At 46.8% G+C, this 24,019-nt stretch overlaps 1 protein-coding gene and 1 long non-coding RNA gene across 2 annotated transcripts in view; both read right to left on the bottom strand.

The window, feature by feature from the left end:
- Positions 1-794: 794 nt before the first annotated feature.
- Positions 795-2,407, bottom strand: LOC127538489 (uncharacterized). The gene is made up of 3 exons (XR_007947751.1): positions 1,810-2,407; positions 1,727-1,758; positions 795-1,118 (listed from the first exon to the last, which is right to left on the bottom strand). It is a non-coding gene; the product is annotated as an uncharacterized LOC127538489 (long non-coding RNA).
- A 1,671-nt stretch (positions 2,408-4,078) lies between these two features.
- Positions 4,079-24,019, bottom strand: part of ARFGAP3 (ADP ribosylation factor GTPase activating protein 3) — a 37,323-nt gene continuing 17,382 nt past the window's right edge. Inside the window, 13 exon segments of the mRNA XM_051962255.1 lie at positions 4,079-5,249; positions 5,570-5,691; positions 7,086-7,176; positions 10,950-11,073; positions 12,257-12,272; positions 12,275-12,393; positions 13,783-13,908; positions 14,388-14,513; positions 17,103-17,236; positions 17,506-17,552; positions 18,377-18,436; positions 20,883-20,970; positions 22,972-23,055. Of these exon segments, the coding sequence (XP_051818215.1) occupies positions 5,232-5,249; positions 5,570-5,691; positions 7,086-7,176; positions 10,950-11,073; positions 12,257-12,272; positions 12,275-12,393; positions 13,783-13,908; positions 14,388-14,513; positions 17,103-17,236; positions 17,506-17,552; positions 18,377-18,436; positions 20,883-20,970; positions 22,972-23,055 (1,155 nt within the window). The 3' untranslated portion in view covers positions 4,079-5,231.

Here is a 24,019-nt window from a genome sequence, read left to right as displayed (position 1 = left end):
TATCTCTCATCATCCTCTCATTATCTCATCATCTCTCATCATCTTTCATTGTCTCTCATCAACCTCTCATCGTCTCTCATCATCATCTCATCAATCTCTCATCATCTCTCATCATCTCTCATCATTATCTCATCAACCTCTCATTGTCTCTCATTATCTCTCATCATCTCATTATCTCATCATCTCTCATCAACCTCTCATTATCTCTCATCATCCTCTCATTATCTCTCATCATCCTCTCATTGTCTCTCATTGTCTCTCATCATCCTCTCATCTCTCATCATCCTCTCATTATCTCTCATCATCCTCTCATTATCTCTCATCATCCTCTCATTGTCTCTCATCATCCTCTCATTATCTCTCATCATCCTCTCATTATCTCATCATCTCTCATCATCTTTCATTGTCTCTCATCAACCTCTCATTGTCTCTCATCATCATCTCATCAATCTCTCATTGTGTCTCATTGTCTCTCATGAACCTCTCATCATCTCTCATCATCATCTCATCATCTCTCATTGTCTCTCATCAACTTCTCATCATCTCTCATCATCTCTCCTCATCATCTCATCAACCTCTCATTGTCTCTCATTATCTTTCATCATCCTCATTATCTCATCATCTCTCATGAACCTCTCATCATCTCTCATCATCATCTCATCATCTCTCATTGTCTCTCATCAACTTCTCATCATCTCTCATCATCTCTCTCATCATCTCATCAACCTCTCATTGTCTCTCATTATCTTTCATCATCCTCATTATCTCATCATCTCTCATCATCCTCTCATCTCTCATCATCATCTCATCATCTCTCATTGTCTCTCATCAACTTCTCATCATCTCTCATCATCTCTCCTCATCATCTCATCAACCTCTCATTGTCTCTCATTATCTTTCATCATCCTCATTATCTCATCATCTCTCATGAACCTCTCATCATCTCTCATCATCTCATCATCTCTCATTGTCTCTCATCAACTTCTCATCATCTCTCATCATCTCTCCTCATCATCTCATCAACCTCTCATTGTCTCTCATCATCCTCTCATCATCTCTCATCATCTTTCATTGTCTCTCATCAACCTCTCATCGTCTCTCATCATCATCTCATCAACCTCTCATTGTGTCTCATTGTCTCTCATGAACCTCTCATCATCTCTCATCATCATCTCATCATCTCTCATTGTCTCTCATCAACTTCTCATCATCTCTCATCATCTCTCCTCATCATCTCATCAACCTCTCATTGTCTCTCATTATCTTTCATCATCTCATTATCTCATCATCTCTCATCAACTCTCATCATCTCTCATCATCATCTCATCATCTCTCATTGTCTCTCATCAACTTCTCATCATCTCTCATCATCTCTCCTCATCATCTCATCAACCTCTCATTGTCTCTCATTCTTTCATCATCCTCATTATCTCATCATCTCTCATGAACCTCTCATCATCTCTCATCATCATCTCATCATCTCTCATTGTCTCTCATTATCTTCATCATCCTCTCATCATCTCTCCTCATCATCTCATCAACCTCTCATTGTCTCTCATCATCTCTCATCTCTCATCATCCTCATTATCTCATCATCTCTCATCATCATCTCTCATCTCTCATCATCTCATCATCTCTCATTGTCTCTCATCAACTTCTCATCATCTCTCATCATCTTCTCATCATCTCATCAACCTCTCATTGTCTCTCATTATCTCTCATCAACCTCTCATCGTCTTTCATCATCATCTCATCAACCTCTCATCATCTCTCATCATCTCTCATCATCTCTCATTGTCTCTCATCAACTTCTCATCATCTCTCATCATCTCTCATCATCATCTCATCAACCTCTCATTGTCTCTCATTATCTTTCATCATCCTCTCATTATCTCATCATCTCTCATGAACCTCTCATCATCTCTCATCATCATCTCATCATCTCTCATTGTCTCTCATTGTCTCTCATCATCTCTCATTATCTCTCATCATCTCTCATTATCTCATCATCTCTCATCAACCTCTCATTATCTCTCATTGTCTCTCATCAACTTCTCATCTCTCATCATCTCTCATTGTCTCTCATCATCCTCTCATCATCTCTCATCATCCTCTCATTATCTCTCATTTATATTTACTCTCACTCAGCACTGTGTAGATGGATCCGCAGAAGGGAGACACCTGGAGTCAGTGCTGCTTTCTTAGGAAAGGTCTAACATCTGTAAGCCGCAGCCTCCTGCCTCAGGGCCGAGCCCCCTTCTGCCTCCTGGGTCCCCCCTACCAGCCCTAACACTGCCTCCCCTCCCCTTGTCACAGCAGGTCCCAGTACTCCCAGTCTGTTGTCCCTCTGGGGGTCCTGCCTCCCTTCCCCTCAGTGCCCTGGCCAGAGGGGATCCCAGCCTGCTGCCCCTGCTGCCCTTCTGGGTAGGACATGTGTGCGGTGGGTGAGCAGCTCAGGGAAAATCGGCAGATGTCAACAGTGTGTTTTGCAGAGCAACCTCAGGGTGGCCAGGATTGCCCTTGGGTCCTTCCTGCCCTCATCCCCAGCCCTCCTCCTCCATGGAAGGTTCCCACACCACTGGGGCTGCAGCCCCTCTCCCTTCATTGACAGTGTCTTTGCCACTGGGGGTGTCCCTCGTTAGCACGGGGAGGTGCTAGAATCAAAAGGAGGAAGGAAAGTCTGTAAAATAAGGCATCTTGGCTGGCCCTTGAAGGAAGCCCGGTAGCCAGCAGGGGGAGATGAGGAGAGAGTCTCTGGGGCCGGGGGACGGCCAGAAAGAACACTCGTTTGTGGACTGGCCAGAAGGCCGAGTCACTGGAGAGAAGGCCAGGGTCTAAGGCTGAGGACTGAGGTGCCAGAAGCCTAGAAAGGAAGGATTCTGAAGGATCTGAATTTTGAGTTTGATCCTGGAGGCTACAGGATGATTGAGTAGTTAGTGAGCTGGTCGGATGGAGTTTAGGAAAATCACTTTGGAGGCTGAATGGAAGATGGGGGGGAGAGGAGGCAGAACCGCCCCTTCTTCCCCCCTCCCCCCCACCCCAGCAGACTTCAGTGGCAGACCATCTTGTCTTGTCGCTTTATAAATATCCTCCAGATCTTTTCCCATCTCAGGGATGCTGATCCTGCACTCCCCCTTCGCCTTTATCTCTGTCGCGCCCCCTCTCCTCCTGTGCTGTGCCCACTCACTGCCACCCCTGGGCCCAGTGGCTCTGGCGCCTCGGAACTTGCTGGCAAAGTGCCACAGACTACTTACACCTCCTCACCTTCGTGGATCCTGGAATCTTTTATTTTCCCAAAACTTGTGGCTTTTTAGGATTTGTGACCATAGACGGGCCTTGGGAAAACCCCAGTGCTTTTAAATCAGGTTCATACCACTGAAAGTGCGGCCCAAATCTCAGATGTAATTAAGCCCAGGATCCTCTTCCTCCTGCTGGGTCCGGCCGATTGTCCAATCACAGTGCCTATCGAAAGCCCTTCTAGTCTGCTGATGGACTCGCTCGTCACTCAACGCTCCGCTCTCCCGGCTGCAGGTCACTGCCTGGCCAGGATGTAGTTCTCAGACACTGTTGAGTTCTGCAAATAGGAGCCTTTCTTGACCTCCATCGAGTCCTCTGATATTTTGTTGTTTCAGTAGAATTGATTTTCTTCGTAATCCTGTGTTTTAGTTCATGCATTTAGAAATATCATTCTGGTGTGAACCACAACAATAGTATTTTCACTTTTTGTCGTTTGCTTGCATTTGGTTTCATCAATTTTTTCCCTTTTTGATCTGGTTTTTCTTGTGCAATGAGATAAATGTGGCAATATGTACCTAAGGCGGGCGCTGCCCCAGCCAAGTTGGGTTCAGGCACAAATCTTCGTGTTAGAAACAACAAATCCCACCCCTGAGCTGAGACTTAAATGACAGGGCTCTCGTGGAGGCTTCTCGAGCAGTAAGCAAAGGGCCCGGCAGCCCTGACTGCAGAGATCCTCGCCTCCCCGTCTCCATGCAGGACGAGCGGGTGCCCCGAGTCCTAGCCCAGCCCCAACGCCCAGGGCCCCCCGCAGGGTTCCGGCTCCAAAGCACAGGCCACACGATCGACTGCAACTATTTATTAGCTTTAGAAGTTTACAAACTGGAGGTTTATCATTTTAAGAAAGATTCAGTAAGTATTCGGGAGAAACCAATGTTCCGATTTGCCCAATTTCTTGCACCTAAAACACGACCGGCCTGTTGCTTCTGCTTCATTTGGAGGCCCCCGGTGATTTGCTGAAAGCCAAGATTTAGGTGGGTAAAAAGAATCAATAAAATCCCTCCCTGTCACCACTGGAGTCCTGGCGGTACTGGGGGAGCTTGTGCGGGTGTGTGAGCATGTATGTGCGTGAGTGTATTGTGCTGTGCACATGTATCTGCATTATGCAGTGTGCATTGTGTGTGCTCACTGCATGTACGTGTGCAGGTGTGCACATGTATGGGCACATAAGTGCGGGTGAGTGTGTGTGCGTGTTTATGGTCCCGGTTCTCTCCCCTTCCATCACACACACTCTAAGCGTCTGGCCGAAGCCAAACCCGTGCCCCCAGCTGCGTCTCCCCAGAAGTGGCGGGCCCCGTGTAAGCACCAAGATGAAGTCATTCCTGAAGCTAGATTGATTTAATGCACTCGTCGGAAACGTTAAAAATCCTGTATTTCATACAAAGTTAACAATTTAAAAAGGGAAAGAATGTCTTTGACACGATCTTCCCATTGCTTTAAAGAACAGACGTGGGAACCGTTTGGGATTTTCGGCTTTGGTCCACGACGGCCCCATTGAAGGAAGTGTTTGCCCGGGGCGTTTCCTCCCCGGATTGCTGGGAACATCGGGTCAGCAGCTCTGGGAGCCCCAGGACCAAATGCTGAAGAGAAAGGAGATCTGGGGGCCTCGGGGCAGAGGGGCCGCCGACCCCTCCTTTGGGCCGCTCTCTCCGGCTGTGATGGAAGTGTGGCCGGGCACGGACAGGAAGGTGGGGCTCCAGGGAGCGTGGGCCAGGGTGGGGAATCAATATGTACCATAAATTAACAGAAATTACGAAAAAGCTTCTACTACAGCAAGAAAAAGAATTTCTCAAAAAGGAAGTGAACCATTCGAGAACTCCCTGCTTGACGGAAAGGTGGCCAGATCCTTGGCATGATGGCCACTCGCTAGCTTGGGCGTGATGGACGGACCGCCAAAGGTGGCATAGCCACACGCCACGTGCCACGGAAGGCTGCGATCAGGAGCCGTAGCGATCCTGAAAAGGAATGGGGCAGTGACCACCAGGCTTCCTCACCCAGCCTCCATCCGGAGGGGCCCGCCACAGCTCTGCTGAGCCTCAAATACCCAGAAATAAGCCCTCTTCCCCCTGTTTGTCCTAACTCCTCTCAGGAGGCAACGCTGCTCTGGCCTTCCAGGCCCCAAGGGAGATTTCTGGGATGATTCCATAGCAAGTCCTCCCTGTAGCCCCCAGTCCACCACCACCAAGCCAGATGCCACAGGAAGATCCTACAACTCCCATGGCAGGACGGTTCCCCTCCCATCTCAGGGCATCGCAGGGCAGGGCATCCCACTGACCTGAATGGATGTCATGACTCCGTTGGCCAGTACCGAGAGCTTCCCCGCCACCGACCTAACTCCTTGTTTGAACTGCGTTATGTCGGGGGCGTTTGGCAAGACGTTGCTGAGGTTGTAGTTTCCTGGGGGAAGGAGAACCTGTATCACTGTCCACAGACCCGGGAGGAGGCCATGTGTGTCCCTTAGCCGCGCCATCCCCCACAACATGGAAAGGGCTCTTTAAGGCCCCATGGGAGTGTGAGAGTCTGAATCCCTGGGTGAGAGCTCAGAGTGGAGGACCCAAGGAGACCTGCCCTTTCTAAGGGGCTGGCAGCAATTGGAGAAACTGACCACTGGGTCTTTGGGGACAAAAGCTGGCCCGGCCAGAAAGGACAGGGCCTGGGCAAATTCTGCCACCCGAGTCCTGGGGATCAGGCCCGAATCCTTCACAAATACAAAGGGCTATCAAACTGTGCATACTCTTTGACCCAGCACTGCCATTACTGGGTCTGTATCCCAAGGAAATCTTAAAGGAAGGAAAAGGGCCCACATGCGGAAAACTGTTTGTAGCGGCTCTTTTTGTGATGGCAAAGAATTGGAAAACGAGTAGATGCCCATCAACTGAGGAATGGCTGAGTAAGTTGTGGTACATGAAGGTAAAAGAATATTACTGTTCTATAAAAAATGATGAACAAGCTGATTGTAGAAAGGCCTGGAAAGATTTCCATGAACTGATACTGAGGGAAACAAGCAGAACCAGAAATACACAGAACACAGTTACAGCAAGAAAGTGCCATGATCCCTATGAAATGCCTGGTTCTTCTCAGCGGTTCAGTGATCCAAAGGGTCCGCTGAGAAGAACGTCTGAATTGAAATAAAGGGGAATGTTGACGAGTCCATGATCTTTGACAGACAAACCACCATTTCCAGCTCATCCCATGAAAACCTGACTTCCCTTAGACTCCTGGCAATCCCCCTCAGGTCAGAAAGGGCGGCTGCCAACTATGACAGACTTGGTTGTTCTCGGCAGTTCGGGGATCCAAGGCGATCCCACAAACTTTGGATGCAAAACGGCATCCACGTCCAGAGAGACTGAACGTAGATCAACTCATATTATTTTCACAGTTTTTCTTGTTTTTTTCTCTTTGTTCTGATTTTTTTTCTCCCAACATAATTTACAAGGAAATATATAAAAATAAATGTGTGTATGTGTGTGTGTGTGTGTATACAAAATCATATATCTATAATGCATAGAGATACATGTATATATTACAAGTGTGTATATATAACCAAAAAATTATTTTACATATAACTGGGAAAAATAAAAATATAAAAAAAGGAGGGGGGAAAGAAAGGATGATCACGAGCGGCTACTTCTCATCTCTTGGTCTCCTTGGACTACATGGAAATGAGCTGGAGTCTTCGCCCATGAAGCCCCCCTTCCCCAGCCCCAAGTACTATAAGATGTGCGGACATGAAGATTGTCTTTCTCACCCAACATCCAGAGCCCCCGTCCTGCCAAGCCCCCTGGCCTTACCTGAAGACTGTTTCCTCTGATCGTCAAACAAGTCAGCCGAACTTATGGAGGAGCTTCCCGAGAGCCTCTCTAGCCGAGCCCTTGTCTCATACTAGAATGAAAGACATAGCAGGTTGGGGGCTGACGTTCCTAGAAGACTCTTTGTATTCCCAGGTTTCTAAGGTTAAAAATGGGGCTGACAGTCCTCTCCCTACTCATGAGGTGACCCGGCTTGAGCCTTCACCCCTTCTTTTATAAAACAGAAGGGCTGAGCGACCAAGTGGCTAGAGCTGGCCTTGGGGCCCAGCAGTCACCTTCCCATCCTGCCTCTGACAAACCTGGCCATGGCTGGGCAAAGGCTACCAAGGTCAAACTTGGGCAAGGCTATCAAGGGCACCGGGCATGTGGGAGGCAACTGGGTAAAATGAAGAGAGAATCCGTATACTTGGAACCTGCACTAATGCACTAAAGTTGCAGATGTGCCCAGAAACAAATGGCCGAGGTCTCTCTGAGCCAGGCTGATTGGTTGTTGATTAGGAACACGTGGAGTAAAGGTCAAACAAGACCCAGAGACGTGGAGGCAAGATGGGTAATTTCAATTATAAAATTTCTTTAGTTTTTACACTAATAAACTCAATGCAGCTTAGATAAGAAGGAAATTGGGAGGGGGGAATCTCTGCAGCTAATCACTCTAAAAAACATTTCTAAGATATATATGGGGAACGGAGCCAAATTTACAAAAATAAGAACTGTTAATTAAAAAGCAGTCAAAGATATGAAGGGATAGTTTTCAGAGGAAGAAATCATAGCCACATGAAAAACACTCTACATCACTAATAATTAAAAAAACAAATTAAAACAATTATGAGGTGCCAGTTCACATGCATCAGATTAGCCAAACTGACAAAACAAACATTAAAAAGACAAATGCTGGAGGGGATATAGGGAAAACAGGCACACTAATGAGTGCTCCAGCCATCCTGGACAATCTCAAATTATGTCCAAAGAGCTAAAAACTCTGCATATCTTTTGACCCAGAAATACCACTGTTAAGTCCATATCCCAGAGAGATCAAAGAAAAAGGAAAAGCACCTATTTGTATAAAAATATTTACAGCAACTCTTTTCGTGGGGCCAAAGAACTGTCAATTAATTGGGAAACAAGTTGTGATTTGTGACTGTAATGTAATACTACCGTGTTATTAAAAAATGACCAGAGGCACGAGATGTTCCCAGATCAAGGAGAAAATACTGGAAACAATTCAATTGTCATGGAGCCACAGTTAGGATGATACAAGATTTAGAAGTTATCACATTAAAAGTTTGGAGGACTTGGAATAAAATATTCCAGGGAACAAAGGAGTTAATATTATAACCAAGAATCATCTGTCCAGCAAAACAGAGTATAATCTTTTAGGGAGAAAAATGGATATTTAATAAAATAGAAGACTTTTAAGCATTCCTAATAAGAAGACCAGAGCTGAACAGAAAATCTGATTTTCAAATGCAAGATTCAAGAGAAGCATGAAAAGAGAAAGGAGAAAGGGAGAGGAAGAATGAGATATATTATCTGACATAAAAGAGATTTTACACTGGAGGGTAAAATGAGGAAGCCGGAAGGGGAGGAACTGAACCTTATTCTAATTGGAATTGGCTCAAAGAGGGAATAATGTACACCCTCAGTTGTAGGAATCTATTTTACTATATAAGAAAGCAGGAGAAGAAGGGAATAAGAGAAGGGGGTGTTGGTACTACTAGAAGTGAGGAAGGTAAAAGTCGGAAGCAAAACACTTTTGAGAACGGACAGGGGACAAATGGGGATAAAAGAATGGAGGGAAATACATAGTTAATAATCTTATTGTGAAAATATTTTTACCGCAAACTTCTATGATAAACACCTTATTTTGAGAAATTTGAATTTGAATTTTGAAACTATATAAAAAAATTTAAAAGAATTTATAAGAAAATTTATAGAAATAAGAGCCATTTCGCAATTGATAAGTAATAAAAGAACTAGGTGGTTTTCAGATAAAGTAATTAAAGCTATCTAAGCAAATATTAAAACATGCTCTATAACTATTAATTATAGAGATGCAAGTTAAAACTCCGAACTACCAATTCACGACTAATATGACAGAAGAGGAAAATGACAAATATTGGAGGAGATAATAGGAAAATTCTAAGCCCAATTCATTGTAAGCCGAGATGTGGGAAAATTGAGGCATTAATACATTATTGGTAAAGTGGTTTACCGATTCGACCATTCTGCAGAGCAATCTGGAATTATGGCAAAGGATTATAACCCTGTGCTTTTGACAAACAGTACCACTATTTAAAAACAAAAAGGAAAAGAACTACGGTACAAAAATATTTATAACAGCTCTTTTTGTGGATGGTAAGGAATTGGAAACTGAGGGGATGGCTGAACAAGTTGTGCTGTAAGAAATGAGCAGAGTGTTCTCAAAAAACCTGGAAAGACTTCCATGAACTGATGCAAAATGAAGTGAGAAGAAGCAAGAAATGATCTTACATACTAACAGCAATACTACAAGATGATCAACTGTGAATGCCTAGGATATTATCAGAAATACAATAATTCAAGAGAATCCTATAGGACTTAGGATGAAAATTGCCGTCCACCTCTGGACGGAAAAGAATTAATGGAGATTGAATGTATATTGAAGTACACTTTGTCCGTTGTTTTTGTGTGTGTGTGCTTAAGGTTTTTTGGTCTGTATTTTATTTCACAATATGATTATTTTTCCAAATTGTTTATTTGAAATTCAATTTTTTTTTCAAATTGCTTGTCTTCTCAATGGGGAGAGGAAAGGAAGGAGAGAATCTGGAATTTTAAAAAAATTTTTTTAATGTTAACAATTGTTTTTACATGTTTTCCCCAATTGGGGAAATTTTTAAAAAAATATTTACTGAATTATATTCTTAGTCTCTGTGATCACATTTGGCTTGACAACAGTTTCCACAATGAGCTGGAAGGACTCTGACTCTGGGGTCTCTTAGTATTGACTCAGAGCTAAGAGAAAAATTTTAGACATATTCAATCTATGGTGAAACTTCTCCCACCTCATTGAAAAGTGAGAAGGGAAAAGTGAAAAGGGAAGGAATAAGTACTGACTCAGAGCTCCGTGTCTGCTCCCTTAAAGTGTGAGGTTGGTCTAGATCAGAGTCTGGGAACTGGGTCTTGGAAAATATATTTTATTAACTATAGTTCAATGTAATTGGTTTCCTTTGTGAGACTGTGTGCTTTATTTTATGCCTCTGAAAATGTGATTGTCAAAAAGGGTTCACGGGCTGCCCGCCCAAGGGCTCTATGACTCAAAGTGAGCTGTTGCATCCAGCATTCACATCCAAGGGCTGCAGTATTTTGATTCTAAGCTTCTGTCCAGCTGTAAGACATGGTTTCCCATACATCTTTGTTTCATCAGGGCAGAAGCTGACTTAACCATTAATAGTCCTAGCTTGATCTCCCAATCAGTGCCAAGGCCAGGATTACCTGGTATTCATACGACATGGAACCAAGGAGTGACTCCTGAGCAAGGCACAAGCCTGGCCACCATGAGAGACACCAGAAAATCTAAGACGTGGTCCCTGATTTGGCCTCCTAGGGATCATAAGTCTAGCAGAGGGAGGGAGGAAGAGGAGGGAGACAGAGAATACACAGTGAGGGGAAAATCCAAGAGATGAAGATCGAAGCAGGCCCTGGGGTCCCTGAGAGAGGGGAGCACCAGCGAGGGGAGGGCTCAGGGCTAGACCGGCTGAAGAAGGCCTTGGGGACCCCAAGCTAAGACCTGTGGCCCCGCCTCTTTTAGCAGCAGAACAGCCCCTTCTTTGTTTCTCCTCCCGCCATAGGAACTATTTTAAGACTCACATCGGCCTGGTCTTGTCTTCCAAAATACATGTCCGATGAAATGGCTTTGACGTTGCCAAATTTTTTTTGTGCCTCATCTGTATTTCCAGTTGGCTCATAATCAGGCTTGCGACGCGAAGTGGGCCTACGATTAAAATCAAAGTGGCTTCAAAACCAATCGCAGTAAAAATTGACTTAATTGAAGGTACGGCAAAGGCTATTTGCACCAATAATACAGAAATTTGTATTTGCGTTTGAAAGGAGAGTGGAACAGGAGAACAATCATTTTAAGAAGCAACATTTGAAAATTGAAATCTCCCAAATGAACTCGGCCCCTCGGCTTTCTCTCCCGTGGCCGTCCTTCCAACACATGGCTCCTCTGCAGCAGGTGAGTCAGCCCTCCACTCAATTAATGAGCACAAAGCCCCTGACAGGAGGAGGCTGGACCCTCCAATGGGCAGAGGCGGGAGCAGGGCCAGAAGTGTCACATGTCCCTGACACGGCCTCCTTGGCCCCCCATTCTCCGTCACTCTAAGCTGATGCTGTCCAGGTGTCCGGGGATCCCCAGAGTACAAAGAAAGGGCAGCCTCCTGGTGGGAACAAAGCTGGGGAAGGGACCATGTGAGGTGGTGCAATGGGGCATTAGAGAGCCCCACTGAGAAATTCAGAGAAACGAGGGAAGGGCTGGACCCCTTGACTGGGGACAGAGGCAGAATAATGACGGAGTGATGGCAAGTGGTGATTGCAGCTGCATTTATGGGCACCTGCTATGTTCCAGGCTTTTCACAAATAGGATCTTATTTGACCCTCACAAAAGCTCTGGAAGGAAGACACTGTTATAATCCCCATTTTCAGCGATAGTCCAAAGTCACCCAGCCAGTGTCAGAGCCAGATTTGAACTCAGAGCCTTTCTGCCTCTGAATTTGGGGAGCTAACCCACTTGTATTCCCCAGCTGCCCCAAGAGAACCAAGAGGACAAAAGTATCCACGTGGCCTCCAGCAGGGGGATGAAAAAGCAGCCACCAGCAAAGGCACAGCAGCAAGGAGTCCCAGGTGATGAATGTCAAGAGACAGTGTGCTCTCGGACAAGTCGCCATTCTTGGAACCTCACCATTTATGAACATAAACTGTAGGTAACCTTTGCCCTCCCTATCTGGGTTGCTTTGGGAAGTCCATTAAGGACAAAGCTTTTCCGAGGCAGCAGCTGATAACGAGGGTGGGCATGGGAGAGATGCCAAGGGCGGGGGGGGCTGGGTCACCAGATGTGGCAGGGCCCCGGGCCTAATGGAGGCCTGGATGCCCGGGGCATACCTATCCCCATAGCTCACCTGTCTGCATAGTTTGTCCTTTCGAACTCAGGATGGTTTCTGTCTCTCTGAGGGGCTCGTTCCTCCAAAAGAGATCTGAGCTGTCGTCCCACTTAGAGATGGGGCTGCCCCTCGAGTCGGCCGGGTCGTCAAAGTACCTGCAGGAAGGAAGCAGAGAGGAAGCACTGAGAGAGCACTGAGAGATCCCCTGGTTCTGGGGGCATGGGCAGCAGCAGCCATGCTTCCATGAGTGTCTGTGGTGGCCACCAAGGTCACGGCTCTGCTCCACAAACCCCCTACTCAGGGCCCTAGAATCAGCTGTGACTTCTCTGCACCTTCCATCACTGGGTCCTGCTGCCCAGAGAGCGCCCAGGAGTGGCCGTCATCACCGAGACTTCTTCCTGATGTCTCTCCATGATGATCCCCCTAGGCTGCTCCCCCACAGAACCACCTGCCAGGAGCGTCTCATCTCCAGGAACATCATCCCCTCTGCCTCCCAAATCCCTGCTCGGCACTCAAAGCCCACTCCCCAACAAGGCCGCCCCCTGCTGTGAGCCTTTCCCTTGTGGGAAAGGGCATTTGTTTTAGGGTTTTAAGGCTTCAGAAACACTTTCCTCCCATTTGATCCTTACAAAATCCCCACAAGACAGGAATGTAGATGTCACTATCCTAGTCTGAGCCTCGAAGGATGGCCTATGCCTTCTAGGCTGGATGGTGTGTGTGTGTATGTGTGTGTGTATATGTGTGTGTGTGTGTGTGTGTGTGTGTGTGTGTGTGTGTGTGTGTTTGTGTGTCTGCCTATCTGTCTATTGCGTCTATTTGTTGTCTGTCTGCTTGCCTATCTGTCCCTCCACCTGCCTGCCTGTCTGTCTGCTTGCCTGCCTGCCTGTCTCTCTATCTGTCTGTCTGCCTGCAGTGGAAAGGCTGGCCCACCAAAGTCTGGTGGGTCTTCCTGTTCAAGAAAAAGCCACAAAGACTCATTTAATCTTCTTTTAGAACAGGAAGAGGCCCCGGCCATCTACCTTTGGAACAGGGTGCTCACTGAAGAACTAAAGCTGTCTTTGTACATATGTAGAAGCACAGTAAAGGAAGCCAGCCCAAGTCACAAAAGGACAGTTACAAATTGCCATCAATACATGTATTTCTAACCATAAAACCATGAAAGGAAATACCTTGGGACACTGCACTATGCCCCAGTTTTACACTTCCTTCCCACATAGGTTTCTAATGTTTCCAAATTGGTCTGGGAAGTATTGTATCAATCCCTAGGGCCAGTTATTTTTTCCAAATGGAACGCCCACAATAAGTGAATAAACTCTCATTATGCTTAGTAAATTAATTCTTTGTGAAGTGGTTGGGCTCAAAGCTGGACAATGTCTGGAGAAGCTAAAAAACTTCACTTCCTGAACCCAACAAGCTAAGGAGCAGGCCTTCCACCTGCCCAGGTACTCCGGGAAGGCCAGAAAAAGGGAAACTCGTCTGTCTGCGTCATGCAATGAGCCGGCCTAGAGTCCTTGGCCTCCACAATCACAATTTTAATGTGCTACCTGGTACTGGATGAAGTGAAATAGGAATCATCCTTGTCGTCGCTATACTTCTTTCTCGGTTTGGCCAGAATGGGCGTCTCCTGTTCTATGGTCTGCATGTCTGAGACCACGGAGTGGGAAATTCCACTGTAAGGAAAATAAGAACCACATTAAAAATCGGCAGCAAAAATGCATCACTCAACTCAAACATTAATTTTTACTTGTAGAAAAAATGTTCTGTTTATAGGGAACAGATAATTGCAAAGTGCTGAAGAAAAATAACTTTACATATTATTTTTAACTTTGGTTATTAAATTTTACAATAAAGATGTAACCGAACCCATGACGTGGGGATCTGCTCGCCAGTCTTTGATATTTTTTCCTTTTCATTATGAACCGTGTTCCCAACCTCCCACCTTGGTTTCCAGCTCTCCCTGTTTCCAACAAGAAGCGACTGCCCGGCCGGACCCAGCCTTTGAGGCGGATTACGCAGTTTGCTTTTCTCCAAGAGTGGAAAATTTTCCAGTCATATCAAATGATATTAACACAGATCCAATCTCCACACTAAGGCCAACAGGATTAGAAAACGGACACATTTGAATGAGGAAAAAGCACGGCTCGCACACCTTCTGGCGTTCCCAAGCCCCATGCCAAGTCTCTCCGATTCGATTTTCTTTTTCCCGCTAAAATTCTTCTCATCTCTCTTCATTTGAATCTCCAGATCCTTGTAGGCCAGTCGCAATGAGGAGACTCTAAAGAAGAAACACACACACACACACACACACACACACACACACACACACACACAGAGCCCAGTCACTACGTATTAATCTATTCCAACAACACCAAAAATCTCTCTCTCATAGTCACCGGGGACGGTGTTGCCTGTGCCCCTTCAGCCAGAGGAAGCCGTTTCTGTCCCTTAGGTGCTTGCCCCCCACCGCCCCATCCCTGTGTATCACACGCTTTTCTTTAGCAAAGGACAATCCTCAAAAAGGGAGTAGGGCACAGAGCCTTTGGGCCCCCTGCTTTTCACAGCCTTCCCTCACAATGTGAGACGATGGCATGAGAGCCCCCCGTCCCTTCCTCTCAGGGGGCCCATGCTGCCAGCTGGGTGGGTCTGAAGCTCTAGCTGAGGGCTCGGGGACGGCAAACCACCCGTGGAATCCCCCAAATGCTGCTGTGATCTACCAGACTATGAACCTCAGCAGATCCCAGGCTGTGTCCCACGCAACTTCTCCATCCACCCCAACACAAAGCCCGGGGTTCTGCTCACAGGGAGGGCTCACATATGTTTGCAGACTAAAGGGAAACCATAAAACCCACAATTTCTCACCTCACGTGTGATTATAATTTTATTGCCACTTTGTATGTTTGTTTTTAGTGGTGAAAATGGGTGGTCTACGAATAGAAATAGAGACTAGAAATTTAAGAAGTGACCCTAACAGTAAACAGCCTTGCCTTGTCCCTAACCATAATCCCCGGGAAAACACTTAAAGCTTCTGAGGCTCCCTGGGCACCTCAGCCTTCAAGCTCAGATCCCCACTCCTGGAGGGACGGGGGCACTGCCAACAGGGACGGCCTCTGGTGACATGTCTAAGCATGAGTCTGGCTGTAGCTGAGGGCAGGGCTCACTCTCAGAGCTGGACACTGAGGTGGAAGGACCCCTCACAGGAATATGGATATTTTCTTCAGCATCACTCCTTTTGTGGCAGCAACTACCCATGTCCTTCTTTGTCCCCGACCTTGGCACACAATAGGTGCTTAATAAATGCTGGTTAACTCAACTTTCCCTTAGACCAGGAGTCCTGACCAGCCTGCATAGCAAAAGCTCTCTGGATTTAATCTCATTTTAGAGAAACGGGGATGAAGACAACTTTAACAGATTGGATAAACGAGGGACCAGGGCCTCCAAATCGGCAGCCTTCCTCCATTCCGCTCCCCAGAACGCCCTACAAAGGTGAATGACCCAGTGTGCCAGGGACCTCGCCCTAATGACAGGCCTGTATTCACAAAAAGATTCACAAAAAGAACAGGAACCTGACCCACAAACATCGATCACGCCGTCACAGCGGCGCCGGGCCGGGCCTGGGACGTCCAAACAGACCCTCAGAACTGGCCCTCGGGGCGCACCTTCCCCTGGGCCAGACCCAGCCCGTCCACAAACTGACTCAGGGGAATCTGATGGGGGGACGTGAGAAGGGTTCAAGAAAGAAAAGGAGGAAACTGGGAGGGAGGACATGGCAGGCAAAGGATGTGCAAGGCCTGGCAGGGGGAGACTTTGGAGAAGAGTGAGCCGGCTGGCATGGCTGCCAAGTGGAGCTCGAAAAGGGGAAGGAGAGCACGAGCACGAACTGGACTCAAAGGGAGGGAGGGACACTGCAGGGAGCACCCTGAGGGCAGTCTGTGGGCACCCCAGGAGTGGTCTGTGGGCACTTGAGAAGGGGGCACCCCAGGAGTAGTCTGTGGGCACTCAGAAGGGGGCACCCAGAGGTGGGCTGTGGGCACCTGAGAAGGGGGCACCCCAGGAGTAGTTTGTATGCAGCATGTGAGCCTTTTATGACAGGATTTCCAATGCCCTGGGTGAATGGCCAAGGGAACCAACAACCCCTGTTCTTCCCCTGGCCTTTGCTGCAAGAGCAGCTGGAAACTGGCCACAGGAAATGGGCTCAAGGGACTCACAGCCCCCAGTGGGCACACAGGTGGCCATCAGAATCTGAACTCAGACCCTCTGCTTGAAAATTGGATGGTCCCTTTGGTGCGAGGCTGGGAAGGGTGGCCCAGAAACTGTCCGACCAGACTCCCCGCTGTTGGGCATTGCTGGTCCCCCGCCTGGCCGCAGAGCCCAGATGCACGGGGGTGGCTGCTGTGGCCCACGGGACCCTGCGTGGGTCTGTTTATGGTCAGTGACAGCCCTTGGGGAGGAAGGGACAAAGAGCAGTCCAATGAAGAAAGGAAGGAGCCTCGCTCCCAACTTTGGTCTTAAAAGCTCTCCAGATCTCCAGGATGGAGCTATTTTTGTCCCCAGTAATTAATAAAAGATGAGAATCAGGGCTCATTAAGACCAGCGCTTCCATTGCCACCTAGTGGGCACAAGCAAGAAAGGCAGCTTGATCATCTCTTGAGAGTAAGTGGAGGGAATAAGCACTGATTTGGCGCCTACTGTGTGCCAGGATCTAGGTTAAGCGCTTTACAAGTGTTATCTCATCTGGACCTCAAAACTGGTTTACAGCTGTTTTACAACTGGAAAAGCCGAGGCAGGCTCCCGCAGCTCCTGGCAGCCTCCCACACACTAACAAAGTTACTGCAGCCCACTCCAGGGGACCCTCTCCCACACATACATGGACTCTTCTTTGGGGGCCTGGAGGTCCTCCTGCTCCTTCCTCTTCTCCACCGCCTGGGCCTGCTTCTCAATGTCACTGAAGCTGGAGCCGCTCACTTTCTGGGCTCCCAAACCCCCTTTCTTGCCTCCAAGCTGGAAGAGAAGACCCGGGATGAGCAGGGCAGAGACTGGTGTGAAGGCCTCCCTGCGCACGGCCACCCAGCAGGCTCGGGGGCGGCAGCTACTCCACACAAGCTCCTCGGGCCCACCTCATTCAAAACCACACGTGGGAGCCCCGCTCTAGTACGGCCGCCGGGTCCAACTCACAGCGTCACCGACAGGCTCAAAACAAAAAGCCCGACTTCCTGAGGGGCAAAGGAGCCTGGAAGGGGGGGGCCAGCCGCCGGGCTCATGATACTCACCCCCTTTCTAGCCTGGGTCGGTTTCTTTTTTATAAGAGAGGAAACATCTGTAAAAAAAAATTATTATGTCAGATAAATAGAAATAATATTGTCTATGTGACTTGTTTTCCATGTCCATACAACACTCAATCTAAAGATTTAATTATGTCAAAGTTAAAAAGATAATACATGTTCTGAATTAACTCGCTACACATGAATGACCCAGGGCTAGCACCTAAGAGAATGTTTAAAACAGAATTTTCAGGTGCTTTCAGCCTGTCCCGGTTCATGGCTGAAAAATCAAGAGAATGTTGCCTTTTTGAGGACCCAAGAGTTGGAGTCATATGCAGGAAATATCTATCTGCACAGCTCCCAGCCATTACTGTTCCCATGTCACTTGACAGAACATCCAGAAAGTGGGTTGGAAAGGAAAGAGGATTTAGAACAGAAAATTAAAAAATAATAATAATCGTAAAAATAATGATTCCTTTAAAATATGTTAGAAAATCAATATGTAATTTCCTTCTTAGAGCTTCAGTCATAGTCTTATTTTTTCTCAAAAGAGCTTCTTTTTTTACACATTTCCTGACTCTCAGCAGAGAAATGGTGGGCTACAGCTATGGAATGAGGCATATAAATTTCAAAATGCTAAAGAGCTGGAACATGTATTTGGAATAAACTAACAATTTAATTCAATTCCACAAATTTAAAGGCCTCCTGTGTATATGGTGATCAGAATACCATTTTACCTTCCAAACCACATGAATAGAGCTATTTCCTTTTCCACGATCTACAACTAAGAGGGGCTTAGGCTTCTGGAGGCAAAGGAAGAGGAGAAGGAAGAGGGGAAGAACGGAGGAGAAGGGAAGGAAGGAGGCTGAAGGCAGATTACCCAATGAAGCTTTTGGTGACACACTCAGGCCTTCAACACTTGGTCCTTGCTCTGGTCCACCTGCATGTAAAAATAGAGAGATCAGCCTAGAAAAGGATGCTCTTCAGGATGTATTGTGTATTCAGACAGTCCCAGCCGCTCCTTCTTCCAGAGTCTTTTCCCCTTTTTATTTTTTAAACTTTCTCACAATAGGAATCTTCACGATTATAAAATATCACATGTGGAAACACATGGCCCCAGATACCCCCTGTCTTATACTTGGGTGATCTAAAAAACAATCTTGAGCTAGATACCTAAAATGTATGTTAACTGAAAAATCTGCAAATCCCCCCGAACAGGAGATTCTAACATTATGATACATCAGTAGTGACTGGGGCTGCTTGTCAGTCAGTCCAACTTTTATTCCAGACTTTTTCAGAGGAAAAACCCAAGGCAGGAGTTTTTAAATGAATGTTTGGGCTCATCTGGTCCTGGGATGGCAAAGGAATAAGGCTGGAGCCTGTTGGGACGGGTAACCAACTCCGACCTCCTGAGAATTATGACCAGCAGTAAGGTTTTGTATTCAGAGCTCTGGGTCGGTGAGTCCAGGGGGCTGCAGGAACCTTGGACTACTAAGACTCAAAATGAAGAGCAGGAGGGATACCCAAGGCCAGTCTTTAACAAACAGTCATCAACAGCTTCCTGAGGCCTCCAGGGACAGAGATCGAGGCCTCCAGGGACAGATCCTGGCCCCCACTGGACAGCTCCCCTCTTAGGAAATCAGCTCTCCTAGCTCAGCAGATTGAGCAGGCCAAGCTGCCAAACTAAATAAATTTGCTCACATCTTTCAACCCACTCCCTGAGGCCCTTCAGGGGGTTCCAAACATGTTCCAGACTGTCAATGTTCTTCCTAAAAGTCAGAGCTCAGACCTGACCACAAACCCTGCAGACATGAACTGACCAGCCAGAGGACAGGATGTCCATTCCCTATACAAATCCAAAGAGAAAAAGGGCCCCTAATTCACCTCTAAGACTCAAATCAGCCTCAATTTCAGGGATTGAGATCTCATGAAAGTGATTAACCATCACAATTCAAAATCATCTCCCCTTTTCTACAGTTTGAACAGTCTGAAAAGGCTCTAAGAAAGGGGCTCTGGTCTTCTATTTAGTTCTATGTCCATCACAACAAAAATGCTCCAATTTCTGACTTGCAAGAGACCTTGGAGATCATCTAGTCTGACTCTTCTTGGAATGCAAATAGGGAAACTGAGGCCCGGAACCACAAAACAAGTTTGACATCTGAGGGCGTCCCCTGTGCCCGGCTGCTTCCTCCACAAGCCTCATGGCTTCTAGCAGTGCCCAGGAAGCTTCTAATCAATGTATCTTAACTTGTTGGTGACACCTTCGCCAAGGACAGCAAAAATCCCTGAAGTCTAGAGACAAGCTTACAATCTTCGCAAGTCAATTGAATGGCTGTTGGTTCTTTACATTTTGTGTAATCGCCACGTCTAATCACCTCAGCTCCTCCTGTGCCCTCCTTTTCTAAGTCTCCTTCACTGGCCGCCCTCCATCCCTTACCCCAGGTACAGCTGACCCCTGTGTTCACTCCCTGGTGATCTCATCCGGTCCCTATCTTCTGTACACAGGATAACCTCCACTTACATATTCATCCCCCGGGTCTCTTTGGAACTCCAGTCCTATGATGCCAACTGCCCTCTGGACACCTGAAGGCCATCCTGGCACCTCAAATTCAACATGTCCAAAACAGAGTTTATTCTTTTTCCCCAAATGCCCACCCTTCCTCACAGGTAGCCAACTACGTAACCTCATTATTCTCGTCTCTTCCCTCTCCCTCACTCCCCATAAATAATCAATGACCAAATCTTGTCAATGCTCCCTTCTCGCCTCCCTCATTCATCCCCCTCTCACCAGTCACACAGCCACCACGCTAGCTCAGATCACCTGCTGCCTCTGATCCCTATACTATGTTCACTCTTTGCCTTTGACAACCCATCCCACAAAATATAGCCAAAATCACCATCCTAAAATACAGGTCTGGCCACGTAACCTCCCTGCCCCAAAGCTGTCAGCAGGAGCCTCCACTGGCACGCGAGTTTTTCAGCCTGGCATTTGGGGCCCTTTCAAGCTGGACTTTCAGCTCCTTCAGGGCAGGCCGAGCCCATGTGGCATCCTGTAGTCCAGGAAACATCTTTATTCCTTTGCCAATCAAACCAAGAGCTCTGACTCAGACTCCCAGGCTCTTTCCTTACCAAAAGGCTCAAGTCTGAGAAATATACAGGGACACATAGTGCTTAGTGGCAGGAGAGTCTTACTCATCTAATCCACATTCTCAGTGACTTCTGTGTAATTTTTTTTTAAAACAAAACTACAAATGTTAAACAGATGCATTTACAACACACCCAACCCTACAGGAAAGTCGCCAATTCTGAGTCACTTTAGGAAGGCATGAGCCCCTCCCAGATCACTACTTGGTTCTAATTATAAACAGAAGTGCCCAAGACTATACCTTCATTACTCTCCAGCACGGCTCCGGAAGAATTCGATCTGAAAGAGATTGGCTCGGGTTGTGCCACTGCCCACTCTGGGTCGCTAACCTGGAGCAAGGGGGAAAGTCACTGATGAGCAAAACCCGCAGCTCTCTGACACCCACCCTGTGAAAAGTCCCCCAGCACATCGTCATGACGCATCCCTCTAAAGTCCCGCACCAGTGACCAACCATGGTCTCCCCCTCCCCACAGACTGGGAGCCCCGTAACTCTTCTCATGCTAGCAGGGATCGTGGTGGGTGAGACCTATGAGCCACTCGGAGCCAACACAGCTCAAAGGCTGGCCCAAGGGAGCAAGGATGAGGTCCTGAGGGAAACCCTGGACTTCACCAAGGAGGCAGGGAGGCTGCCAGGTTTTATCTGACACCAACAGTATGATGAGGGGGCCTGAAAGTGAGACCTTAGAAACCATCTCCCAGGCCATCAGAAAAAAAGGGGGCAAAGGAGACAGCCTGGAGGAGTCTGCCAGGCGATACATGCCCAGAGAGCCCAAGCCTTGACCGGTCTAAGTCAAAGGACCTCGAGCTGGAAGAATTGTAGAAATCTCTAATCCAGAGCAGGAAACTGAGGCCAGAAGGAAGGAGTTCCCCCGCTCCTTCCACTACCCAAGGTTGTCTCCAGGGACTTTTTAAAAATGGCCACATGGGCTCTTTTCAACAGGGAGATGATTCAGGCCAGTTCCAATGGTCTTGGGATGAAAAGACAGAGGGCTATGGGGACTGAGTATGGATCACAACATATTTTCCTCTTTTTTTGTTGTTGTTTGCTTGAATTTTATTTTTTTCTCATTTTTTTTTTTTTTTTTTTTTTTTTACTGTTTGAGCTGATTTTTTCTTATACAGTATAATTGGGGAAATACGAAGTATTGCACATGTTTAATATATTGGATTACTTGCCATCTAGAGGAGAGGATGAGAGGGAAGGGAGGGAGGGAAAAAATTTGGAACATAAAGTGTTACTAGAGTGAATGTTGAAAACTATGCATGTGGGTTTTTTTTTTATTATAGCTTTTTATTTACAAGATATATGCATGGGTAATTTTTCAGCATTGACAGTTGCAAAATCTTTTGTTCCAACTTTTTCCCTCCTTCCCCGAGACGGCAAGTTGACCAATACATGTTAAATATGTTAAAACAGAAGTTAAATACAATATATGTATACATGTCCAAACGGTTATTTTGCTGTACAAAAAGAATTGGGACTTTGAAAAAATGTACAATTAGCCTATGAAGGAAATCAAAAATGCAGGTGGACAAAAATAGAGGGATTGGAATTCTATGTAGTGGTTCATAGTCATCTCCTAGAGTTCTTTCACTGGGTGTAGCTGGTTCAGTTCATTACTGCTCCATCGGAATCGATTTGGTTCATCTCATTGTTGAAGAGGACCGTGTCCATCAGAATTGATCATCATATAGTGTTGTTGAAATATATGATGATCTCCTGGTCCTGCTCGTTTCACTCAGAATCATTTCCTCTAAGTCTCTCCAGGCCTTTCTGAAATCCTCCTGCTGGTCATTTCTTACAGAACAATAATATTCCATAACTTTCATGTACCACAATTTATTCAGCCATTCTCCAATTGATGGGCATCCACTCAGTTTCCAGTTTCTGGCCACTACAAAGAGGGCTATGCATGTGTTTTGAAAATAAAAACCTTTTTTTTTTTAAAAAAGAAAATGAAATAATCTAAAAAATAACTAAAATGTCTGTGACATATTTGTCTTAACAGCTGATCTCCACATTTCTTCAAATATATATCAATTGCCCTCCAAGTTTAAAGGGTTGGCACCAAGCAAGGAAGAGCCTCATGGGTCCAGCTGTTAAAGTAGGTGTCACCCCCAAACTGACAAAGGAAAAGATCAGGCTCCTTCAGAACCAGCACAGCAGTTGATTCCACTAGAGGAGGATGGATCATTTTTTCCCTTATTCCCCAAACTCCAAGTTTAAAATAAGACTTTTATCATGCAACGGTAAGGCCATTTGAAAAAACAAAACAAAACACCAAAACCCAAAAACACTTGGACAAAACTAGGCAGAGTGCATTACCCACCTTGGGAGAAGCATGGGAAGCAAAGAAGTCCTCCTCCTTCTGCTGTGGCGATGACGGGGGGACCACACAGCTCTCCAGCCACAACTGCAAATATAATACATGGGCTATTAGGTCCCCAGAATACTGGGCCTGAGAGGGCCTGGAGAGAAGCAGCTGGACCCAAAGCCCCATGATGGCGTTCTGGCCCACCTGGCCTCCCCAACCAGAGAACTCTCTTTTCCCAAGCTGTCTCCTGTGCTCAGGCTCAGTGGCTCCAGCCTGCTCCAAGAGTGTCCTCTGGTGTCCCAGGTTCACTCTTTCTACCCTCTCCCCCATACCCACCCAGCTCGAAGCTGGCTCTGTGGGGCTCTTCCAGCCTCCTCCTGCTGCAGACTCGGCAGCCCCGTTCATCCTGTTCATCACCAACTCTCTCTACCCTACATCCACAATTAACCCCCAGGGCAGACTCCAAGGCTTTGTGGGCCACCAAACCCATCAGGTCTCTTCTTATGGGAACTGTGCCTAGCAGATCCCAAATGATGCTTGTGGGGCCGACAGCTCTGACCAAGAGGAGCCGCTTTGGTCCTTCTCTCTACCCGATTCGTCCTGTTGAGTCTGGCAGCCATTCCAAGCTGTCCAAATTCAATCCACTCATGCCCACGAGGGCAAAGTCGGGCGGCCTGGGCAAAGACAAAAGCCAACCTCATCCTGCTCATGGGGAGCCAGTTGTGTGATTATTTGCTTTTGTATTTATACTCCCATCCCCAACCCAGCGCTTATTCCCAGGAAGCACTTCATGCAGATTCTCGAGAGTATCCTGGAAGGACAGAAGGCGCCTTGTACATCTGAGCAGACATGGTGGCTGCCTGGATATGGATGTGAGAGTGAAAAAGAATGAAGGACCAAGGATAACAACAAGCTGAGGACCTGCGGGCCTTTCAACAGAAACAGGCCAGTTTGGCCAAAAGGTGGGTTTGGAGAAAACAAAAAGCTCTATTTCGGTCCTTCTGAATTCTAAATGTCTCCACAACATCTAAATGTAGTAATGGAAAAGGCAGTTGGTGACATG

The sequence above is a fragment of the Antechinus flavipes genome, chromosome 5 (assembly GCF_016432865.1).
Source record: "Antechinus flavipes isolate AdamAnt ecotype Samford, QLD, Australia chromosome 5, AdamAnt_v2, whole genome shotgun sequence".
In the NCBI taxonomy this organism is placed as follows: domain Eukaryota; kingdom Metazoa; phylum Chordata; class Mammalia; order Dasyuromorphia; family Dasyuridae; genus Antechinus; species Antechinus flavipes.
Note: the sequence above shows the minus strand (reverse complement) of the source record. Positions and strands in the feature narration are given on the sequence as shown.